General features: G+C 55.2%; 9 protein-coding genes across 9 annotated transcripts; 2 read left to right on the forward strand and 7 right to left on the reverse strand.

Annotated features, from left to right (window-relative positions):
- Positions 1-1,016: 1,016 nt before the first annotated feature.
- On the reverse strand, positions 1,017-2,078 carry M409DRAFT_49817 (uncharacterized protein; the record flags this gene model as incomplete). Its single annotated transcript, XM_033811355.1, has 1 exon — positions 1,017-2,078. One exon carries the CDS (start codon positions 2,076-2,078, stop codon positions 1,017-1,019), a length of 1,062 nt encoding a protein of 353 aa, XP_033672952.1.
- Positions 2,079-4,311: 2,233 nt separating this feature from the next.
- On the reverse strand, positions 4,312-6,104 carry M409DRAFT_17306 (uncharacterized protein; the record flags this gene model as incomplete). Its single annotated transcript, XM_033804004.1, has 2 exons — positions 4,312-5,669; positions 5,726-6,104. The coding sequence occupies 2 exons, from the start codon at positions 6,102-6,104 to the stop codon at positions 4,312-4,314; spliced, it is 1,737 nt and encodes a 578-aa protein (XP_033672953.1).
- A 458-nt stretch (positions 6,105-6,562) lies between these two features.
- On the reverse strand, positions 6,563-7,924 carry M409DRAFT_62885 (uncharacterized protein; the record flags this gene model as incomplete). The annotated part of the gene is made up of 3 exons (XM_033815349.1): positions 6,563-7,383; positions 7,444-7,784; positions 7,860-7,924. 3 exons carry the CDS (start codon positions 7,922-7,924, stop codon positions 6,563-6,565), a joined length of 1,227 nt encoding a protein of 408 aa, XP_033672954.1.
- A 2,033-nt stretch (positions 7,925-9,957) lies between these two features.
- On the reverse strand, positions 9,958-10,905 carry M409DRAFT_17308 (uncharacterized protein; the record flags this gene model as incomplete). Its single annotated transcript, XM_033804005.1, has 1 exon — positions 9,958-10,905. One exon carries the CDS (start codon positions 10,903-10,905, stop codon positions 9,958-9,960), a length of 948 nt encoding a protein of 315 aa, XP_033672955.1.
- Positions 10,906-11,407: 502 nt separating this feature from the next.
- On the reverse strand, positions 11,408-12,466 carry M409DRAFT_62886 (uncharacterized protein; the record flags this gene model as incomplete). The annotated part of the gene is made up of 3 exons (XM_033815350.1): positions 11,408-11,841; positions 11,892-12,360; positions 12,416-12,466. The coding sequence occupies 3 exons, from the start codon at positions 12,464-12,466 to the stop codon at positions 11,408-11,410; spliced, it is 954 nt and encodes a 317-aa protein (XP_033672956.1).
- A 531-nt stretch (positions 12,467-12,997) lies between these two features.
- Positions 12,998-15,322, forward strand: M409DRAFT_17310 (uncharacterized protein; the record flags this gene model as incomplete). The annotated part of the gene is made up of 1 exon (XM_033804006.1): positions 12,998-15,322. The coding sequence occupies one exon, from the start codon at positions 12,998-13,000 to the stop codon at positions 15,320-15,322; it is 2,325 nt and encodes a 774-aa protein (XP_033672957.1).
- A 221-nt stretch (positions 15,323-15,543) lies between these two features.
- Positions 15,544-17,392, reverse strand: M409DRAFT_17311 (uncharacterized protein; the record flags this gene model as incomplete). The annotated part of the gene is made up of 2 exons (XM_033804007.1): positions 15,544-15,707; positions 15,763-17,392. 2 exons carry the CDS (start codon positions 17,390-17,392, stop codon positions 15,544-15,546), a joined length of 1,794 nt encoding a protein of 597 aa, XP_033672958.1.
- Positions 17,393-18,179: 787 nt separating this feature from the next.
- M409DRAFT_62889 (uncharacterized protein) lies at positions 18,180-20,311 on the forward strand (the record flags this gene model as incomplete). The annotated part of the gene is made up of 6 exons (XM_033815351.1): positions 18,180-18,242; positions 18,307-18,412; positions 18,467-18,618; positions 18,669-19,275; positions 19,328-19,911; positions 19,961-20,311. 6 exons carry the CDS (start codon positions 18,180-18,182, stop codon positions 20,309-20,311), a joined length of 1,863 nt encoding a protein of 620 aa, XP_033672959.1.
- Positions 20,312-20,647: 336 nt separating this feature from the next.
- M409DRAFT_49823 (uncharacterized protein) lies at positions 20,648-21,733 on the reverse strand (the record flags this gene model as incomplete). The annotated part of the gene is made up of 1 exon (XM_033811356.1): positions 20,648-21,733. One exon carries the CDS (start codon positions 21,731-21,733, stop codon positions 20,648-20,650), a length of 1,086 nt encoding a protein of 361 aa, XP_033672960.1.
- Positions 21,734-22,087: the final 354 nt, after the last annotated feature.

The following is a 22,087-nucleotide window of genomic DNA, read 5'->3' on the forward strand; positions in this document are numbered from 1 at the left end:
AGGTGCGGTTACCGAAAATTGTGGCGCTGGGGCTGTGCCAAGGCCACGCGTTCTCTACCTCAGGCCATCCTCCTCCTAGACATCACACGACCCCCAAATGATGCGAAACACAATCGAGAGAAGGTACGAAAACGGCTGCGAAGGACTGTGCGTCATGGTGTGAAACCATCTTGGATTAAAAGCTCATAGTCTGTAGACTAAATACAGCCCATACAGTCGGCGACATTCCTGCAGCGCAACCATCTCCCTCTACTCGCAGTCGTTGACCAATCGAATGGGACCAAAGTTCGCAGATTCAATCGCGCGCGCATTGTCGCTAATCGGTCTGTTGTTCCATGCAGAAGTGAATTTTCGCAAAGCCTCAGAGTGGTGTTGAAGTCCGCTTTTCCAGCCTTCCTCCTTCAAAACATTCCTATCTGAGACGTCCTTCCCTTGATCCAGCAAGCAGTGCAGAGAGCCAACGAGGAGATAACTCCATCGAACATCACCACTTATTTCAGGCGAGCTCAAGATTGTCATCGTTTCTCTCTCTCCATCAGTCCGAGCCTGCTCCTAGATCGCAGAAGGACAATGTTGAATAGCCATGCCTTTCGTCGATGGCCATCCGTCAAGAAGTGAAAACTATCGTCATGTGGGTAGACTCGCCGCGCTTTGGCGAGTGTTGGGGTATTTCGTGTCGTTCATGTCGTTTTGCGATGTTGTGTTGTGTTTAGTGTGAGGACGCGCGCCACCCATGTCAATCCATCCCTCCTTGTCAGCACTTGACTTTGGTGGAGGGTGGTGCCCAGTGTCGAATACGTGCCAGTCGTTCCGTAAATGCAAGAGTGAAAAACAAAGTTCGGGGTATCGATCCAAGGAGTAGTAGTTGTGAGAGTACGCCACCCATGTCAGTCCAGGTTCTTCCGTCAGCACTTGACTTGCGAAGACTGGTGCCCAGTGCCGTGATAAACAAGAGAGTCAAAGAGGTTGTGAGAAGTGTCCGTCCCGTCGACTCCGTAGAAACGCCGTGTGGCAGCTTACATGCTGCCCATGCTCATCAATGCTGCAACAGCAGCACTCTCCTCTGGTGTCTGCAAGCCGGGGAAAGCGCCACCAATAGGGACAGAAGCTGAGTGGAGTGGTTGTTGAGGGTTTGCCGATGGACGTCTCAGCTTGGACGCCCACTGGCCGTGGTAAGGCTGACTGGTGGCACGATAGTTCTGTCGTGGTGCATTGGGAGTGGGCAGTGAAGCCTTCCGCAATGCATCGATACCGACAGCGGCCCAGTCTCCAGGGTCGGTCGCGTCATCGTCGTCGTCGTTCATCTCCGAGTCGGAATCGGAAAGCCCGTCCATGGACATGTTGTCGGCTTCGTCTTCCACAATCATGTCCATGTCGAATTCATCCTCCTCCCGAAGGCTGGACGCGCCCCAGCTGCCGCCCGAGTGTTGGTCGCGGTACTTGGCAGGGAAGTGCTGGCCGGGTATGTTGATGGCCGAGTCGGAGTAGGAGACGGCGTAACTGCGCTCGCTCCGGGGCGGGGACAGCCGGTTGTCGTTAAAAGATCCAATAGCAGAGTCTCGCGACGAGCCCTTGTAATGCGCGTCCCACTTGCCCCAGCCGGTCTTGTTAAACTCGATGTTTCCGTCGGGTCCACCTCCTTGTGGGTTTTCCAATGCAGCCACGACGATGCGGCGAGCCTTGGCGACTGGTATACGAGAGAATCCAGGCACCGTATGGGTGAGCTCGCCCATGACATGGCGTATTGGGCAAGGTCCATTGCCCAAGAGTATGCCGGGCAGGTGATGCTTGGCCAGCATGGGCGGTGTTATGGTCTGGGCACCATCGAGGTCGGAAAGGGCTCCTCGACTCAGAGGCATGCCACTGGGCTGGATGTCCATCTCTTGTTCTATGTCCATCTCTGGTGGCGACGTGGCACCTTCATTGCCCGGGTGAGCGGCCAATTCCGGGGAGGTGGAGGTCGGGGGAGTCAGCAAGGCCATGGTGGCCTTCTTCTCGTGGATGGCGGTGCCCGAGTGGTCGCTGGTGTCGCGCAACTTGGGGATGTTGACGAAGGGGGTTGACGAGGCCGTAGCCATCGTGACGGTAGTTGCCTGAGCCATAGATGATGGTCGAAGGTCGGGGTAGCTTTCCTGGAAACAGGGTGAGTCAGTACGCTGTCCGACGAGATGTTATGCGCCGAGTTGGCGGCGAGAGGCTGGCGGAGTTGGATGTATGGCTTTGGCAGGGCGATGCGACTCACTTGACGCGGCAAGAAAGCTGGTAGAGGACTGCGAACGCGTGAGTTGGTGATCGACCTGCTGGTGATAGCTTGGCCGAAACCGGGAAACAGGTTGCGCTGGCAGCGATAGGAGTTGGCAGGCAGGCGGCGAGGCGATCAACGAGGCAGTCGTCGGTCGGCGAAGGACGAGTGTGTGGGAGCGTGTGGTTGCAAGAAGCGTGGTGGTGGTTGTTGTTGCAGAGTGTTGTTGTTTGGAGAGACGTGGAAGCGTCCGGACATGAGGCGTCGACGGTCTTTGTCGTTCATCAGCGACGCTCGATCACACCCGCAACGCACCTGCCTGCCGGTCGCAGCAGCCAATCAAAGCGCCCATCAAAGAGCCAATCAAACGGCGGCGTGATTGCACCTGGATCCGAGTCGCCGAATCAAGTGCCCGCGCTGGCCAACCCGCGCACCACGTTGTCGCCCACCGTCCTCCAGCGTGTCGACGGCTATTCCTCGCCATGGATCCAAGCACTGCTGCCCACTTTGCGTCCGTCATCTCACTTCACCACCACCGCCGCTGCCGCATTCGATGCGCTGCGCTGCTTGTCTGCGCTGCACTCCCCCGCCGAGTCCGACGCAAGCCGAGTCTCAGGTACGGAGGTACCACGCGCCCCCTTCCGTCCTAATCTCGTCGAACACCGCCTCTTATCGGCTGGCTGAGATACTGCTTCCAAATCTGGCGCACCACGGCTATCAGCAGCGAGACAGCCCGGGTCCAGCGCACACACTACTCGAGCGCGCGAGCAGCAACATCCCACCTGTTCGCGTACTTCTACCGAACAGCATCAATGCGGGCACCCAAGCCATCTAGCCTGGCCCACCCATAGCCCCTCTACAGCTCTCCATCCATCTGCACGCCCCTCCAAAGATGCGCGCCGTGCAGCTATCTGGGATGCTGGGCACAAGGAAGGCCCGAAGCCGGCGAGCGACGTGAGCGACCAGGAACCCGCTAACTCATCGAGGCGCCAGTGTTCCAAACACGCCGAGAAACATCAACCCGCTGCTCACACACGTGTTGCATTGCCAGTCAACATCAGGCGCAACGTGTGCGAATGGCTCGTTGTGACAGAAGAAACAGCTGGTATACTGGGTGGAGACGTCGGCCATACTCTCACGATCGCAATTCCCAACATTGCTTGTTATCGAATGCACGTTGACTCGCATCATCGCCTCGCCATCGCCGTGATTGACCCCGTCGCAGCTTGGCCGCTGATAACCATTCTGCCATAATCGCTACCCGACTGTGCCGTGAGATAGTCCTGTCCACCGAGCACGAAGTCCACAGACAAACGTATTACCGGTTCACGTTGACCAACATTACCTACCTGGTTGGATATCTGAAATAGATATCGCACCGTGGGACAGAGGTGGGTTTGACGATGTAGGAAACCACTCCGCTCCAGACTCCGCTTCGAGGTTACACGTAACCCAACAGTGACCTCACCTCATCAGTGCCTCGGAACACAACGGAGCTGTACGAGTCTCACCAAGACTGAGTCACGGGTCGCTTTCCAACCTCGTCGATGACCGAGACTCTTCGTCACCATTGCTTGTTGCGAGCTGGCCGAATGCTCCGCTTCACGACTTCGCTGTCCTTCACTGACATTCTATCGATACCAGCAGTTCGGGTGTCGGTGTTCCAGTGCCACGGTAATCGTGATCACACGGAAAAGTTGGCATCTGACGAGGTGAGGTCACACGTACAGGCTGGTCCTCAAGGCGTCATTCACAACTTGGAACAAGGCAACAGTATTTCGTCCAAGTTTCGGTGTTCTATTGCTTGTCGTACAGTAGCAGATCTTTCCCTGGCAGAAGAAGCACCTAGACGTTTTCGTGCTTTTATCGTGGGCTTAGTAGCTTGCGAGCTTCATGAAATGGACTTGCAGGACGCTTCATCCACATCAATCTGAATAGGTCAGAATATGCACGGAGACCGTAATCGAAGTCTCATGACATTCCACAACGATAGAGGTTGACGAAAAGACTGCTCTCTCACTTGACGGCATCAGATATTGAAGCAAATCAACTCCCCCGTCACACACTTTCTACAACGCAAACTCCTCATTATGAAGCCACACCTCCCGTCCCCTCTTCACCCACCGCCCAACATCCCTTCGCAATGCCCTGCTCAACCCTCTCGGCCCACAAACCAGCACAGCAACCCGCTCAGAACTACTCTGCGAAAAGACCTGCTCAACCACCCTCGTTAGATCAGGTCTCCCAGCAGTGACTGACAATCCCGAACTCGTCTTCTCCCCTGCCGCATTCTCCATCAACTTCTTCTGCTCTTCAAGTTCAATCCCTTCCTCTCCAGGGACCTGCTCATCGTCCTCTCCAATCGTGAAATCACCATTCGACGACGAAGTGGCAATCCCGTCGGTATTCTTAGTGATATAAATGCGAAGCCTCTCCGCAAAACCCTCCCTCTCCTGCTCATTCCCCGGCAACGCCCACTCCACATCCGCCATAGACTGCGCGACCCAGACGAAATTCACTTTCTGTCGTCGATAGCTGCCCTTCCCGGGACTGAGATCACTGAGAAGCTGCCGATATAACGGACCGATGAACGTCGCGCCCACGCCGCCTGCAACGAAGAGGATCCGGTCGTATTGAAGCAATTTGTCCGGGTGCGAGGCGAGACCGTAGGGTCCTTCGAGGGAGAGGTTCGGGGAGAAGGATTTGTTCTGGGCGAGGGTGGATGTGTTGCCGTCGAGGATCCGGGCGATGAAGCGTAGCTGGCCGTCGACGGAGGGGAGGGAGGCGGCGGTGAAGGGGTTGCTGCGGAAGGTGCGGAGGAGGGGGTGGCCGGAGAGGGAGATGTAGGCGTGTTGGCCGGGGTGCCATTTGGTCTTTGAGGAGGGTTTGTTGGTGGGGATGGTGATGTCGAGGAGGGTCGTTCCTGGGATTTGGGTGATGGTTCCGGGTTGGTTGGTGGTGTTGAGGAAGCGGAGGGCGGCGTTGAGGGCGTAGATGAGGGTTGTTTCGTAGAGGTAGATCCTTATGTGCGAGACGTGGAAGTATAGTAATGGGAGTAGTGCGGTTGCGAGGACAACGTGGACGATGTAGAAGACTCTGTAGCTCCAGTCTCGGACGGGTTTCAAGGCGGTGGTGCCGATGATGGTGAAGGCGATGATGCCGAAGATTCCACATAGGACGTAGAACTCTTGGAGTTTCGTGCCGAGGAGGCCTGAGAGGACGTAGAAGTTGAGGTATAATATAGCGTGCCCGTACAAAAGGGATGTAATGATCCGACCGAGCAGTTGATGGATCGAAATCAGGCTCTCATGTGACTGCCGCGTCAACAGCTGCAGTGGCGAGTACGGCGTCTTCAAGGACAGCAAATAGTGGAAAGGTAGTTGGGATGCTGCCACGATGCCGAAGCGTTTGGTCATGTGGAGATAATCTATACCACACGATAAGCCTGATGATATCCCCACGCTGTCTATTTGATGTACTCACCATCACCCGTCTGCAAGAAACACAACACCACCAACCACAACGTCCACACCCCAGCTCCAATCACCTCCCCCTTCGTGCCCCAATACACTCCCGCGATCTCAACAGCATCACCGCACCACCAGGCAAAGACCCGCCATCTCGAGGTCAAGCTGGATACATTGAATCCATGGCCCAGCCGTGCCTGCTTGACATAGGGCGAACTCGGCGTCTGGAGATCTTGCTGTTTCTGAACTCCCCTCTGGATCCACGTTCCGAGTAAATAGCATTGTATCGCGAGTATGGGCACAATAACCGAGATCTGCGCGAGAAAGCTGTAGTAGTCGAGATACTCCCGCCGTTGGAGCTTCTGCTCGTGGGTGAGGTCGACGAAGTGGTACATCTTGATCCCGCCAGATTTACTGGTGTATCAGATTTATCAATAATGCATCTCTTGCTTGAGATGGGACAGGTGTTCTTCTCTTTCCATCTTGATGGATGGGATGTCGCAAGAGCATGTCGTTCCTTCGGCGGCTCGGCCGAATGTGTCGCCAATGGCTATTTTTAGAGCAGGCACGTGTCAGCGGTTTTCTTCGCGTTGAGATTGGACTTTTGACAACATCTCGTCCTATACACATATCAAATGGGAGTCTCGCGAGCAGCAGAAAGAAAAATGGCCGCCGTGCCGGTGAAAAGAAAATCACTTGCTGTGTTCCAAAATCCCCGAAGATCGAAGTCTCACCGTGCCATCTTCATGCTCTTGCAAGCTTCAGAGTGGTGTTCCCAAACGGGGATTCGTCGAAAGAAACTCGTAAAATGAGAGCCGATCTGATCATGAGGATATACTCATGCTAACCGACGCTACTGCTCCGACACAAACAAACCAGCCATGCCCATGCCCGTCCCCAGGCACATACTCGTCAACAGCACCTTCTGCTTCGTCCTCCTGGCCTCGCTCAACCCACAAACAATCTGTCTCACACCAGTCATCCCGAAAGGATGTCCCAGAGCGATAGCACCACCCCTCGGGTTCATCTTGTTCCAATCCAGCTTCAGCGTATCCCGACAGTACACGGCCATGGACGCAAACGCCTCGTTGATCTCCACGATGTCGATGTCCTTGTGCAGGTCGAGACCGTACCGACTGAGCAACTTGGGAATGGCCAGCGTAGGACCGATGCCCATGATACGTGGAGGGAGACCTGCGATTGCTGCGCCGACGTACTTCGCCAGAATCGGCTGGCCGAGCTCGAGGGCCTTGGAGCGCTTCATTAGGACAACAGCAGCGGCACCATCGGTGATCTGAGAGCTGTTCCCTGGCGTGCTCCTCCCATTCTCCTGGAACGAAGGCTTCAACTTGGCGACCTTCTCATACGTCGTGCCATAGCGGATTTCATCCTGGGTGATGGTGATATCCTTACCATCCTTCTTGACAGTGATAGGAACAAGCTCATCATCGAACCAACCGGCTCTCTGCGCAGCCTCGGCACGACGGTACGATTCCACGGCATAGCGATCCTGCTCCTCTCGGGAGACGTTGAACTGCTCGGCGACATTCTCAGATGTTATGCCCATGGGCAGCATGCAGTCGGCGGCTTCTGGATTGCTCAAGATCTCGTCTACAAAGGGCCTGTCGAGACGGTCGTTGCCTTCGCTGAGCATTTCCGCGCCGATGGCGATGCCTGGAATGTAATTAGCAGATCTCCCGACAACGCCCCTCGCTTGAATACTGGACGACATACCAACATCAATCAGTCCGCTCGAAACCTCATTGGCAATATGCGCCGTCGCCGTCAACCCACTCGAGCAAAACCGGGACGAACTGTGTGCAGCCACAGTGTTTGGAAAACCCGCCGCGAGGGCCGCAGCTCGACAGTAGTACGCCGCCTTGCCATCACGGACATTGCCCAAGCAAATATCGTCCACCGCAGCAGGATCGAGGTCGAGTTTGGCTCGGACTGCCTCGAGCATGCGAAAGGTGATGCCATCCAAAGTCGTGTCCTTCAGCGCCCCGGACTTGTATTTGCACAGGGGCGTGCGGATCGCGAGGGTGATGACTACATCGTCTGGGTTCTTTTGCAAGCTGATACCATCTCGTTAGGACACTCGTAACCTTGCAAGTTGAATTACCCTGTCGTGGAGAGTGGAGTAATCTTACAGCTTGTCTCGCGGAGAGGCGATGGAGTTCAGGTGGGTGAGCACCGAACGCAGACGATCCGTCATTTTTCTTTTCTGGTCTTGCTGGGGAGCTTTTTCTTAAAATGATGAAAACAAACAACAGAATGTCTATGTGAGAGCGGGCAAGTCTTCCGCAAACTGACACTTCTATGCAGACAGAGTGTTGTCCCATTCGGCTGACTTTGCCGAGGATGAACGTCCACGGCATCCTCCAACGACCCCTCCCAACCTCGCTCCTTGCTCCTTGCTCCTCGATGTCCATACCACGTGGATCACCAACCACATGTCTCCGTACTTCTTGATCACTCATACCAGTAATCCTGCTGTCGTCCGTACACCTCACATGGATGTCGTTCTCTCGTCTCGACTGTCGCCTCTACGTTTGATCAGACGGCTCTGAACCACGGACTTGAACTTCTCGGCTACATTGGACGTGCTCCGGCTCAGCGACTGGCTTCCACCTGAGGTTTCACGCTTGTGAGGAACATCTGGCAGTGGCTTCGACAGTCCCCAAGTTGGTCGTCGAATGACCTTCTTGCTTGGACTCTCTTCTGTCAATGTAAGATGGTGGAACTCGTGCGAGAGATCCACGGCGTCTCTCGGTTGCTGGCTCTTCTTGACTGGCGAAGACTCTCGCTCTCGACCGCGAGACTTTGTCGGTGAAAGTCTGATGCCTGGCGGGAACGATAGACGACCGGTGGTGAGGTTGTCTATTGGGATCGCTGGTGCGAGTGGAGAGAGCTCGATTGGACTCCTGAATGACAGGTTTGGAGATGGAGTCGGGGTCACCTCGACGTTGTAGCCACCAGCCATATCGAAGCCGAGATCTTCGAGTTGTCCTGTAGGATAATTAGTCTCGTAGGCTCAACGATAGCAGGGCATCCCGACTTACTGGCAGTCCGGCAGTGGTACTTGAAGACAGCGTACGGCTGGTCCACTGGATCGATCAAGGCGTAGGTGTACATCTTTCTCGGCTCGCTGTTCTTCATACGCCCAGCACCGTTCATCCTAATTCATCATCAGCACCACAGAAAACAATCTTCTCGAGACATCTCACCGAAAACCGCAACCGCCATCGACTCGCTTCTCCCACTTCTCATACCTGTTCTCCTCCCTGCGCCTCGCCTTGCTCCGAAACACTCTGATCTCAAACCCAGCATGCGGATCCAAGTTGCCATCCTCCTTCTTAAAGAAGAAGCCTCTCTTCTCCAAAATCCTCCGTCCATGGAAGTCTGTCCCTGAATCGTAAATTCCAAAGCTTACCTTCCCGCCCCAGCCATCTTCCCCACCAACGCCCCACGACAGCACACATGTCCCGCGCAGGTAAAGCTTGAAGTAGAAGAAGCGCGTCTCTACCGGCTTCAGCGGGTTGCGCTCGTCGACATGTGGAGGAGGCTCGGGGCAGAGGTAGTGGATCCAGAACTGCGAGCCCGGGTAGGCTGGGATGTAGACTTCCGCCTTTGGTGTGTGGGGCGGTGTCGAGTCGCTGGGGGAAGGGTTGGACGAGGGCGTGAGTTTGTAGGTGTTGATGTTGCTCGATGGGTGCTCCTTCCGCGGCGAGGGGGTGAGAGGGACGGAAAGAGGTGGGTATTCGGGGATGCTTTTGTGGCCGTACTGTGTCTGCACTGAGATGCAGATGCCGCGGTAGGTCGGCATGGTGTGTTGGGTAGAGTCCGTGCGAGCAATGTCGAGTGGGGTGAGGTGGTGGAACAGGACGAAGTCTGCTGTATGAGGAAGTCGCGACAAGTTGATGTTTGGAGGAAGGTACCTGCGTAGCACGCACGTGCGAGACGCAAACAAGGCCCCATGAAAGACGCAGTGAGCGTCGCAGCGAGAGTTGCAGTCAGAGATGGAGTGACAGAATAGGCGAGTCTGAATGAGGATCTTAGTGAAGACGCAACTGAAGACATAACTGAAAATATTCCCCAACTTGCGCTCACTATCAGTCGCAACACTTCTTTCACAATCGCACGGTCGTAGTTGGGATAATGGGGATCAGGTACGCTGAGAGTAGACTCTGACACTCACTCGGGACGGCATATACACATGCAAGCCTCAAGTTTCACATACTATACACTCTACGACGTCCACTCCTTTCCAGTCTTCCGCACAAACTCCTCATAATCCTCCGGTTCCCTGCCCAAACACTCCACCAACGTCTCGTACTCTTCATCGGTCGGCCCAAAAGACTGAACAGCAAACAGCTCATACATCAGTCGCAGATCTCTCGCCCAGGCTGGATTTGGGCTCTTCTTGAAGAACACACTCTCAAACTCGTCGAATCCCTCTTTGGTCGACGGGCATATCTTGACCTCCTTTCCGATGGCTTCACTCCACAACTTCGCTACTTCCGAACCCGTATACTTCTTCTTGGACCCGATCATGATCTTCTTGCCGGCCCACGTCTCTGGGTGGAGCATGGCGTTGCAAGCGACCGTGGCGATGTCTTTGGTGGAAACGCGACTGACGCCCTTTTCGCCCAGCGGCTCATCGAAGTACCCATTCATGATGTAGTTCTTACTGCGAAGGTCGTTGTCGTAGAAAAGAGCTGGTCCAAGAACCGTCGTCGTCCAGGGGAAGTCGGAAAGCTCGATTTTGCGCTCAATGGCTGGTTTGACGAGAACGTGCATGGCGCTGCAGTTCTTGACGACGTTGTTGTATCCTTGTTCTGAGGTGTAGTCGCCGCAGGCTGAGAGGTAGACGAAGTGCTTGATGGTTCCTGCTCGTTTCATTGCGTCCAGGAAGTTTAGAGAGACGATGAACTCGTCCGTAGTTGTCAAACAAAGGTACGCAATATCGACGTTGTGCTGTCTGAACAGCTTCTCGAGCCATTGTGGGTCCCCAAGGCTGCCCTGTTCGACGACGACATTGCTCTCGTTGGCGCTCGTTGGGAGATTTGCCTGGAGGCGGCTGGCGTTCGAAGTGGGAAGTATAAGTTTTACGTTGTCTTGCAGAAGCTCAGCAACAAGTTCCTGGCCGATATGTCCATTGGCAGAGGTCAGAAATATGGTGTGCTTGAACGACATAGCTGAAGTATTCTCTGGATAATTGTGTTGCTGTTATTTATCTGTTGGCTGCCCCGGAGCTATTGCGTCCATGGACATCGCCAGCGAACCTGATGTTATATAGAGGTACGTACGGACTATGTAGTCGCAGCACCGTGTGTTCCACGTCACTTAGCCATTACAATATCAACTTTCGGGTATCCTCAGCTACACCCAATTCGTCGCATGTTATTAAGCATCGGCTGCTACTCTGGCGGTCGTGTCCTTGGCCGTAGTTCCGGAGTCAGACGTACTCGTCCAATCGTCATGCAGTCTGGCTCGCCTTCGGGGTTCGTCGCAGCTCGTCTACACCGAACGTGAACCCTGCTGCGAGTTATGCAGCTCACTCTGGATATTGAAGAGTTGCGCACGCATGGGTAGGGTCGCCTGTTGAAGTACAATGCGCGAACCGTCCAATAGGCGGCTGCACACTAGGAGGATGATGCTCGGCCGAACTTTTTAGAGGCGATTGTAGCAGCAAGCTTCAAAAGACCAATGGAATCATCCTAGCCTTGCCTTTGACTGCGTCGGACCCGAATTTCCGCTCATACCATTGTCCAGTGCCGTACGCTGTCACACCAAGATTTGCCATCACGAAGACCAGTGCAGTGACGAGCGTCCAGTTCATCAGGCCTCCTTTCGGCGTCGCAGCGATGGCCAGGGAAAGATAGATCAAGCATTCCGCAAAGTAATGAGGCGTCAACGAGATGCTGAAAGCTGGATGCTCAGGTAGCCGATAATGCGAGGTCGCCGCACCGCCATCGGGCTTTTTCGATTCCTTTAGCGACGCAAGATAGGCATGACAGTCATGCTGAAAGCCAGAAGCCAGCAGGAAGATCAAGATGCTTATGAATGTTCGGGCCGAAGGTCCTTGGATCAGGAAGTCTTGTGTTGACGGTGTATGATTGCGGATAGCTGCTGTGTTGAGGTCAGTCTCTACAACCATATTGATGTGCATGCCTACTCACGGATGCCTTCAATCCAGACTGCAACGCTGGTCAAGATGTAGAACAAGATACCCAAAGCCCAGTGGCCAAACCACATTCGTGACTCGGAAGGCTTGGAGATAGCCATGCACTCGTACAGTCTGCGGCTCCCTTGGCCAAGCATCATAATCCATACCACCAAAACCTGGCTGAAAGACATTGAGAGATCCGTGGAAGGTACGTGCTGGGCAATAGCTTGGAACGACGGACCTCCCACAAGCAACTCTGCTGCCCAAAACAGCGACAGTGTGACGGATACCGCGTAGAACGACGTGAACCAGCTGTGCGGCACCCTCAACTCAGCCAACTTGTCCAGCAGTGTACCGACTGCACCCTCGGAAACTCCTTGTTTCTCCACCCTAGTATCATACTTCTTTTCAGTACCTGTCGAGCGAGGGCCATAGTCAAGGAAGCGCAAGCGAAGAGCAGGAACGGCAAAGACGAACAACACCTACCCTGGCGCATCAGCCTGTATCTTGACTGCTCGGCGCGTGTCCAGCGCTCACCAAGCCGGCTGCCCCTAGGTATGCGCTTCGCAGCAGCACAATAGCATCCATCTTCCCATACACACAGCAAGAGATGCAGTGGATCGGGCGACCGTACCACGTCTCGCAAGAGAGCTCTTCTGCTGCAACCCCCTCCTCGTGTCCCTGGTCTTGTATGCTCCCCTGCTCTTACTCCCCTGTCTCGCAGTCTTCTCCGTCAGCTGTGAGGAAGAGAGGACGGGAGGTGGACAGTACTCCTTCGCCGCGATCACTGCAGAGACTGCGCCGGATACCGAGCCGAGTGGCAGCTCTTTGGCCGCGATGCTGTTGCGGGCGATGGTTGCGTCAAGGTCGGTCAGCAGTGCAGAGAGTTCGAGGCGGCTCAAGTCAACGTCCCCGCCTTTCGCGTCCAAACAAAGTGCACCAGGCCTGCTCAGCGGAGCCAGTGATTTCACGCGCCGCTGAGCGTTGTCGACATTCCGGCACCCTCTCTTTCTCCCTCCGTCTTCTCTTCTACCCTCTTCTTTCACCCGCGATAGTCCTCGATACTACAACTTCACCACGCGACTCACCTCCCACCGAACATGCGACCGTCATAGCACCATGTCTCTCAGTCTATCCTCCCTGCTCAATCCCTCGCCCGAGTCGGCCGCGCGCGGCGACGAACAATCGCAGAACAGCGCTCTTCCTCCGATTCAACAGGTCCAGTCGCCGGAAGAACAGAATCAGCGGCCCAGCTCGGCGCGATCGAACGAACAGCATCAGTCTTCACATCCTACCTCAAGTACCCAGGAGGCGGCTCAGGCGTTAGCCAGTCTTTCTGAGAGTCCCGCGCCGCCACCACAACAATGGAACGGATATTCTGCCCAAGATCAGAACGGACTCGAGCGGACGCGATCGTGGGAGAGACGACCTAGCGCGTATGGAGATCCCATTCAGCTGCCTCCCCCAGTCGCTGGGGTTGCGCGCAAGACGAGTTCGCCAACTTTAGACCAGTACCATGTGGCATCTCGATCGCCAGAGCAGCGTCGCGCATCAGTAATCTCGCCGGAGCAGTCCAACTTTACGCTGCCTCCGATTCAGAACTACACGCAGCCTTCTGATCAAAGGCACGAATCACATGCGGCCCAACCACCCGCCTCGAATCCTCGCGACATTGAGACACATGCTGCTCCGTCGAGTAGCTCCGGCGCCCAGGACGCTGAAGCACAAGCGTATTCACATGGAGAGCCAGCAGTTCAGCTGAAGCACCAGTCATCCACTGCCGAGGAGGGTATTTCAACACCTGCTCTGATCAAGCAAGAGTCGGCACCAACACCACAACCGTCTTCTCCCACCGATACGCGTCGACCCTCTGAGATGGATGCTTCGGTAAAGGCAGTCAGTGCCTTGAAGAATGAACACGGTCTGAGACAGTCGCCCCTCCGCGAGTCGTCTGTACCAGTCCCAACAACAGAGACCGTGCCGGAAGCGCAGTCTGTTGTGCCCAAGAAGCGACCGGCTCCAGCCAAGACGAAGAAGGGAACTGCAACAACCATGAAGAAGGCACCGCCGGCGAAGAAGCGGAAGGTAGAACCCAAGAGATCGGCGACTCCTTCCTCTCGAGCATCGAAAGTGCCAACGCTCAAGGGAAGTAGCGCCAAGGGTACGCCCGCGAATTCTTCTCCTGCGCCATCCACTCGGTCGTACTCCGCCGAACCCAACGAGGATCCATACGACGACGAGGACGAGGACATGGAGGACATTTCCGACAGCGATGTCTACTGCATCTGCCGCAAACCTGACAATGGTACTTTCATGATCGGCTGCGACGGTACCTGCGACGACTGGTACCACGGCAAATGCGTGGGAATCCAAGAGCGAGACAAGAACCTGATCGACAAGTACATCTGCCCAAGTTGCGAGAAGAGCGGTAAAGTCGGTCAGACCACTTGGAAGAGGATGTGCAGAAGAGGTGGGTGTCGACAGCCTGCCAGGGTAGGCAAGAGCAAGAGCGGTTCCAAGGGCAGCAAATACTGCAGCGATGAGTGCGGTCTGCTGTACTACAGAGAGATGGTTGCGCGAAGCCGAGGTCGTGAGGATTCGCTGAAGCACCGATCATCACGGCGAAAGCCCAGCATTGCAGATTCTGAGCAGGGCGGTGCAGATGATGATCTTGGAGCGAGGGGTGGAGCTCTATCAGCAGGAGAGGTGAAGGCACTGTTGAACGTCTCTAAGACCGCCGATGACTTCAGAAAGCTAGGCGATGGCGTCCTCAGCCCACCTGCAACACCCGATGGCAAAGAGCAAGATAAAAAGGGAAGCGAGTTCACCGACTCTGAGCACGAGGCACTTCAGCGGATACTGGGCGAGAAAGAAGAGGCCCGACACCGACATGCGACTCTGAAGGATTGTCTCAAGTTCGTCACAATGGTCAAGCAGGCTGCGAGCCGCGTCGTGGCGGAAAAAGAGCTCAAGGCGAAAGACTATTGCGGTTACGACCCCCGCCTAGAATGGACAGAGGACCGGTTCCAGGAGTGGCGGAAGAGTGAAGCCGGGCAGAAAGCTTTCCAGCAGGAGACCCTTCAACCGGCCGAGAAGAGCAACGAAGAAGACGAAGCGCCCGGCATCTGCGATCGTAAGAAGTGCGCTCGTCATCACGACTGGAACAAACTCGCCGTGGACGATCTGAGGTTCGAGATGCAAGATAACGGCGATCGGATGCGAGGACTGGACAGGGAGGAGAAGGAGATCAAGGAGAGGGCGGCGATGAGAGCCAAGGCGGGCAAGATGGAGGGCGAGGGCACGGTCGAGGTGCATGGCTTGGGCATCTCGACGGAGTCGCAGCCTGTCCTTGCCGCGCATGGTGTTTCGGAGGTGGCGAAGACAAATGGCTTCGCGGAGACTACTGTCGAGGCTGGAGAGCCGATGGTTATTGATACTGCTTGAAGACAGCCACCTCTTGACTGGCTCAGGAACAGATGTACGATACGCGTTTAGGCTTTTTTCATTCAGACAAGTCTTGCTTGATGCCAGCGAGAACTTGCTACGACGAGCTAGCTTCTTCAACGAATCAAAGCATGCAATTGCAATGCTTTGCTTTTCTACCTTCACACTTGGCCTTTTTATTTCCTCCTTCGTGACGATTCATGTAATGGCCCTTGCCTCATCTATAGGAAGACCTCCAAGTTGATCTCCAACGTCGACGTCGGGAATGGCAGGTCGAAGCGCTTCAGCACAGTTGGGTGGAGGATGCCAAAGGTGCCGATGCGCTGCGGCTTGCCATCGAGATGCAGGAAGATGGCGGCCGAGTGGCCGGCGAGGTATGTTGGGTCTGTGGTTGAAGTGTCAGTATGCATTCTTTGAAGAGCAGAGGATCTCCAACTTACCATCGACTTCCTCAATCCAGTACCCCTGGACCTTCTCGTTCTTGAGTCCGTCCTCTCTCGTGATGAACGTCGACTTGAGCATCAACATGATGCGGTCGAGCAGACCGTGCACTTGCTCGAAACCGGAAGACTTGCCGTACCATGCTGCGGCGAAGTGTCGCTCGTTGCGACTCCGTCGCTCAAGGGAAGAGTCCTTATAGCAGACGTCGGCAACTTCGAAGATCTTCATGGGTACCGCGTGCCGTCTGTTCTCGCGGATGGTCTTGAGGAGACCTGGAATGAGGGATGTTCGTACGATCTGGTATTCGGCGGTCTTGGGGTTTGCGAGTCGGACGGCGAGGTTGTCGTCTTTCTGGTTCAGCCATGCGTAGTTCTCGTCGTGGCTGCACAGGATTAGAGGCATGACTTCGCTCCAGCCTGCCATGGCTGCTTCGAGCCGGACAATGTCGCCGAGCTTGTTGATGGGTAGGGCAGCGGCGACGGAGGCGGATGTGCTGGGGAAATTCTGTGGTAGGTTGTTGAAGCCGTATGCGATGGCAGCGTCTTCCATGATGTCGGCCTGGTGCAATACATCGGCGCGTGTAATCGGGATGTCAATGTCCAGCTTGTCCGAGTCGGTCTGTGAAGGCTTTGCGCTGTAGCACATTTTCGAGAGCAATTTGCAGATAGACTCGCGTGATTCTTTGAGCCCGCAGACAGAGTTGATGAAGCCGGCCGATGCCTGAGTCACACGAGGAGTAAGATCAGGTGCTTCTCGAGACTCGCCGTTGTGGGGCGAAACAATCTTGACGGGCTCGATGGTGAAAGGTTCCGCGCAGTATTCCGAGAACATTGCTACGATCATGTGGTTAACGATCTCCAGCTTCGTCTTGTCCGTGGCCGTGATGTCGATGAAGACGTTCTTGGTATCGAGCGTGATCTTGGAGTGGTTGCTGTTGATGATTGGAGGCATCGAGAGCACTGTCCTGTTCTTGTCGTAGATTATGGGATATACGGGCGAGTCGCGGATGATGTGCAGGTAGCGAGACAGGTGCTTGTCCTTCTCGTAGAACTCCATCATCTCCTTGCCGTTCATGACCTTGGTCTGGTTGAGAGGCGCGAACTTGATCTCCTCTGGTGAAAGCGCTTCGTAGGAGAATGGTCCCTCAATCGTGTCCAAGTCGTGAGTACCAATCGAAACCAACGTTCTTTGACGTGCCAGATTCTGGTGGAGCTTGTCCTGGAGCGAGATGAAAGACTCATACCGGGCCTTGTCGAACTTGATGTTGCGGAGAATAGCACATGAGAAGTAGGGCCGTATCCTTTCAGTATCCTTGGTGACGTTGACTGTAAGGAGTTCGCCATTGGGTGGGGCGACAAGTCTGTAATTGGGGGTCTGTTGTCGGCCCAGGAAGACATTGAGGTTCATGGCAATGCCCTCGAAGCACAGCATGTCATATCTGTTGGCGGGAATCTCAATCTTGAGCTGTGGTCGCTCCTCTACACCGTCTACAATCGGCCTCTTCGACTCTGAGGTGTCCTCATCGAGCTCAATGCCGAACTCGAAGCACAGCTCGTCGAACTCATCTTTGGTGTATTGTTTCCCCAGCGCCTTATACAAATCCTCCTTGTCGCATGAAATAGTCGGCATTTTGGCTGCTTGCGCCTATACTGGCGCTCGTCGTGTCCTCTTGTCCAGAGCTCAAATGTGTAGTCTCCTCTTCCAAGATGACTCTTCCTGTTTCGAATTCACTTTCGAGAGCCTCTCCGTTCCTGCTCGCGTGCGCGTACTTGTGTTTTTATGAGTACTCCGTGCTTGTTGTGTGCCGCTGTCGTCATTCGAGTGAAAGCGAGTGTTTGATTGAGTCAATCGAGTTGCGTTGCAGGCTTGAGACCACTGACTGACTGGACTTTTTGTGGCCGTGCCACAGTGGCTGGTGTCAGCCCCACGCAGCTGGGGGCGCATCCCGTTAAATCTCCCAAGCACGGAACTACTGACAACATCATCACTGCCCAGAAACACCCATTAATTGCGAACCACAACACCACCCACCACCCTCGACATTTAGCCCACTCACCCCAATCTCTGGTAAGCACCCTTATAGCTGCACGCGGCGACAGGACCTTGGCATTGGCGCCGTCACGGGTTCGTGTCTATGCTGCAGGTACCTGACCGCGAACCTTGTCGTCTTCATTGAGAATTCGTGCCCATACAGCACCTGCCCACGCTGTCAGCACATAACACAGCGGAATAGGTGGATTGACGTGAGCAGCACAGTGACCGATTCGAACATACCACCCTCAAATAGGCTGAAGCGGATCGCGCCGACGACTTGAGACACTACGCAGCTGCCACCACCTCCTCAAGCGTTGCATGTGAAGGCCTGTAACCAGGCCATCCGCTCCTTACCTGCCTCAAATCGCGAACATAGAACACCATGGACGATCAGGGCCAGAACGACGAGCTTTACCCCATCGCGGTCCTCATCGACGAGCTCAAGGTACGGTGATAGCGCTGTTCAGCCTAGCAGGAGCAACAGGGCGCCGGCTGACATTCGGATCCAGCACGACGATGTCCTTTTACGATTGAACGCAATTCGCCGACTGTCGACCATTGCGCTCGCGCTGGGCCCAGAGCGGACAAGAGACGAGTTGATACCATTCCTCGATGGTGCGCGATATACATACACAGACTGGTTGCGGATGGACACTGACAATGGCGTAGAATCCGTAGAGGACGAAGATGAGGTGCTCACTGCTCTTGGAGACGAGCTGGGTAACTTTGTTGAGTACGTAGGAGGGCCAGAGTATGGGCACGTGCTCCTCTCTCCTCTTGAGAATCTGGCTACCATCGAGGAGCCACTCGTCCGCGACAAGGTATACACATTCACCGTGAAGCCGCCGGTATCTTAAGCTGACAAAAATAGGCTGTCGAGTCCCTGAACAAGATCTGCGACCAGCTCTCGCAGCAACAAGTCGAGCAATACTTCATTCCCCTCACCATCCGCCTTTCGAAAGCCGACTGGTTCACATCAAAGATCTCAGCCACCGGTCTGTACAACACTCCATATCAACATGCGACAGCACAATCACAAGAAGGCCTCCGACAACAGTTCGCTCAACTAGTCCACGATGACACGCCAATGGTACGCAGACAGGCTGCCAACAACCTCGCCAAGTTTGTCAAGAGCATGCCCGCAGCCATTGTCATAGAAGACATGATTCCGCTGTTCCAACATCTCGCTGGCGACGATCAGGATAGCGTGCGGTTGTTGACTGTTGACGTGCTTATTGCCATCGCCGAGGCGGTGCCAAAAGAGCAGCACACTAGCCACGCGGTTTTGCTCACGGCATTGCGTGGTCTGTTCGAGGACAAGAGTTGGAGAGTGAGATACATGGTGGCCGACCGATTCGAGAAGATCGCCAAAGCAGTGGATGAGGAGGTGATCGCCAGAGATTTGGTGCCTGCCTTTGTCAAGCTGTTGAAGGACACCGAGGCTGAGGTTAGGAGCGCAATCGCAGGCCAGATTCCAGGTGAGTCGTCTTGTTGTCCATGCCCGTTCTATAAGCTGACCCTTGCTTCCAGGCTTCTGTCAGCTCGTCGACCGCCAAGCACTTCTCCGGGATATCATGCCGTCCATTGAAGATCTGGTATCCGATTCCTCGCAGCATGTCCGTGCAGCATTCGGCAACCAAATCAGTGGTCTCGCTCCCATCTTGGGCAAGCAGGAGACTACCGAGCACCTGCTGCCAATGCTACTCCAGATGCTCAAGGACGACTTCCCAGACGTCCGACTCAACATCATCTCGAAGCTGGAGCAGGTCAACAACGTTATCGGCATCGAGCTGCTGTCGCAGTCACTCCTGCCTGCCATTGTGGAGCTCGCAGGTGACAAGCAATGGCGTGTCAGACTCGCCATAATCCAATACGTGCCTCTGCTGGCCTCCCAGCTCGGTGTTAAGTTCTTCGACGAGAAGCTTAGCAGCCTGTGCATGTCTTGGCTCGGCGACACGGTCTTCAGCATTCGAGAGGCGAGCACTCAAAATCTGAAGAAGCTTACAGAAGTCTTTGGAGTCGAGTGGGCAAGCGATGCCATCGTTCCCAAGGTTGCCGCCCTGGCCGAACACCCCAACTACCTCTATCGGATGACCACTTGCTTTGCCGTTTCGGTAAGTAATCTACCACACCCTCATTGAGACATAGCTGACAGGCACACAGATTCTCGCACCCGCCCTCTCTCTTCCCGTCTTGGCCAAGTCCGTCCTCCCCATTCTCCAGCAACTCGTCACCGACCCCATCCCCAACATCCGATTCAATGTTGCCAAGTCGTACGCAGTTCTCATCGACATCCTCAAACGGCTACCTGACGATCCCAATGCCACCATTGCCGAACTTGAAAAGCAGGGCTCCACCAACTTCCCAGGCAGTGAGCGAGGCTCACAAATCATCAGAGACGAGATCATGCAACCTCTCGAGAAGCTCATGCAGGATGACGATGTCGATGTGAGGTATTTCGCAACCACGGCCAGCAAGGCATGGACCGATACGGAGAATGCGATGGAAACTTAGGAGGTCACATCGGGCATTCAATAAGCAAGCCATCAACACACGTTTCTGGCGATCGCATTTGTGGGATGAGGAGTCGCGGGACAGGGGACGGGCGCGTTACGCTTGAAGAAATTGGCGCGATCAAGGGAAACAGGAGAGCATTGTGGTCCTGGTGCCGTGACCGCAAGCATTGTCATGATGCTTTTCTTCTTTGGGCCTAAGACGAGAAGAAGACTAAACCCGGATACCTATAGCAAAAGATAGCGCTGCTGAAAGGATTATGAGCAATGGTTCTTGGAGATTGTCTTTGGTTCGTGTCTATCGTCTATGGTCTATGCAAACTAACAGTGGTGCCGCTTACGTGCTCGCCGTTTGTTCAGCGCGACCAAGGCATTCCTCCAGCAGTCTCCACAGCTTGTCCTTCTCCAACGACCGTGGAATTCTCACGCCTGCCTTCCCTTTGGGCAACAACGTCGCCACAGTCTTCCCACATTGCGAGGAGCCATTCCGCGCAGAGTCTGTAGCCCCATGATCCCCCTCCGTCACGATCTTCACCTCATACCGCTCCCCACCACGATCGTCAAACAGCTCCGGCACGATAGCAGTAGCAACAGCCAGCGGATCATGCGTAGGCGGCCCCTCCGTCAAACCAAACACATCCGCGTACGTCTTGGCGAAGAACGTAAGAATCTCATGGAAGAGTTTCCTCACAGTCGGAACCTCCTTACCCGCATCGGGATTCAGACCATGCAACATCATCTTCTGCACAGCCTCCGTCGCGAGGAACTGATGCGTCAGATCGAGCGGCATCAACGTCGTCTTCGCCGCCAAAGTCTCATTCGAGAAAATCGCGGAGGCGCTTTCGGGATCCAGCCAGATGTTGAACTCGGCCCAGGGCGTCCAGTTCCCGAAGCGCTCGCCTTTGCCTTCGACGACGCCCATTGGTGCGCTGCTGAAGCCGCCGCCGATGGCGCCGCCCATGATGCTCAGGCCGGCGAGGTGGGAGGTGAGGTCCGGGTGGATGGCGAAGAGGAGGGCCGTGTTGGTTAGGCAGCCTGTTGCTACGAGCCAGGCGGTGCCAGGGGGTTGGGCGATGAGGGCTTTGTAGGCTGCTTCGATGGCTGGGAGGTCTGTGTTGGGGGTTGCGGTGGGGGTGGGGAGGCATGTTGTGCCGTCGAGGCCGGATTCGCCGTGGATGTCCGGGGCGGAGGCGACGGGGCGGCAGAAGGGTCGGGTTGCGCCGGGGTAGACGGGGATGTCTTCGCGGGCGATAGCTTTTAGGATTGCGAGGGTGTTGTGGGTTGTGCGCGTGAGGGGCGCGTTGCCGTAGATTGTGCTGACACCGAGGAGGTTGAAGTTGGGGTGTTGAGCGGCGAGGAGGAGGGCAAAGGCGTCGTCGTGGCCTGTGTCGCAGTCGAGCCAGATGGGTGTTGGTGGAGCCATGTTGGCGATGTAAGCTAGACGATGGAAATGCAACTCAACGGAAGACGAGCAAAAGGGAATGTAAGATATTAGAGAACGCTTCAAAGTGGTAGCGATTGCTTCGTACGACGGTTGTACTACCTTGTAGAAGTGTCTGGTAGCGGCCAAGTGTTGTGAAGAGGAAGACGTGATGTTGGCCGAAGAAGTTTGCCACGGAAAGTGCGCCGAAAAACGCACGTGACAAAGACAAAACCCCCTTGGAACAAGCAGGTCTGAGAAGTTCCTCTCGCGGCTGACGTGCCTCTCCAAACTACTCTTCAACAATTTAATGCCATGATCACCGGCTACTCGGCGGAGAGCAGACCATTGGAGTGC

Source organism: Zasmidium cellare, assembly GCF_010093935.1.
Source record: "Zasmidium cellare ATCC 36951 unplaced genomic scaffold M409scaffold_3, whole genome shotgun sequence".
Lineage (NCBI taxonomy): Eukaryota > Fungi > Ascomycota > Dothideomycetes > Mycosphaerellales > Mycosphaerellaceae > Zasmidium > Zasmidium cellare.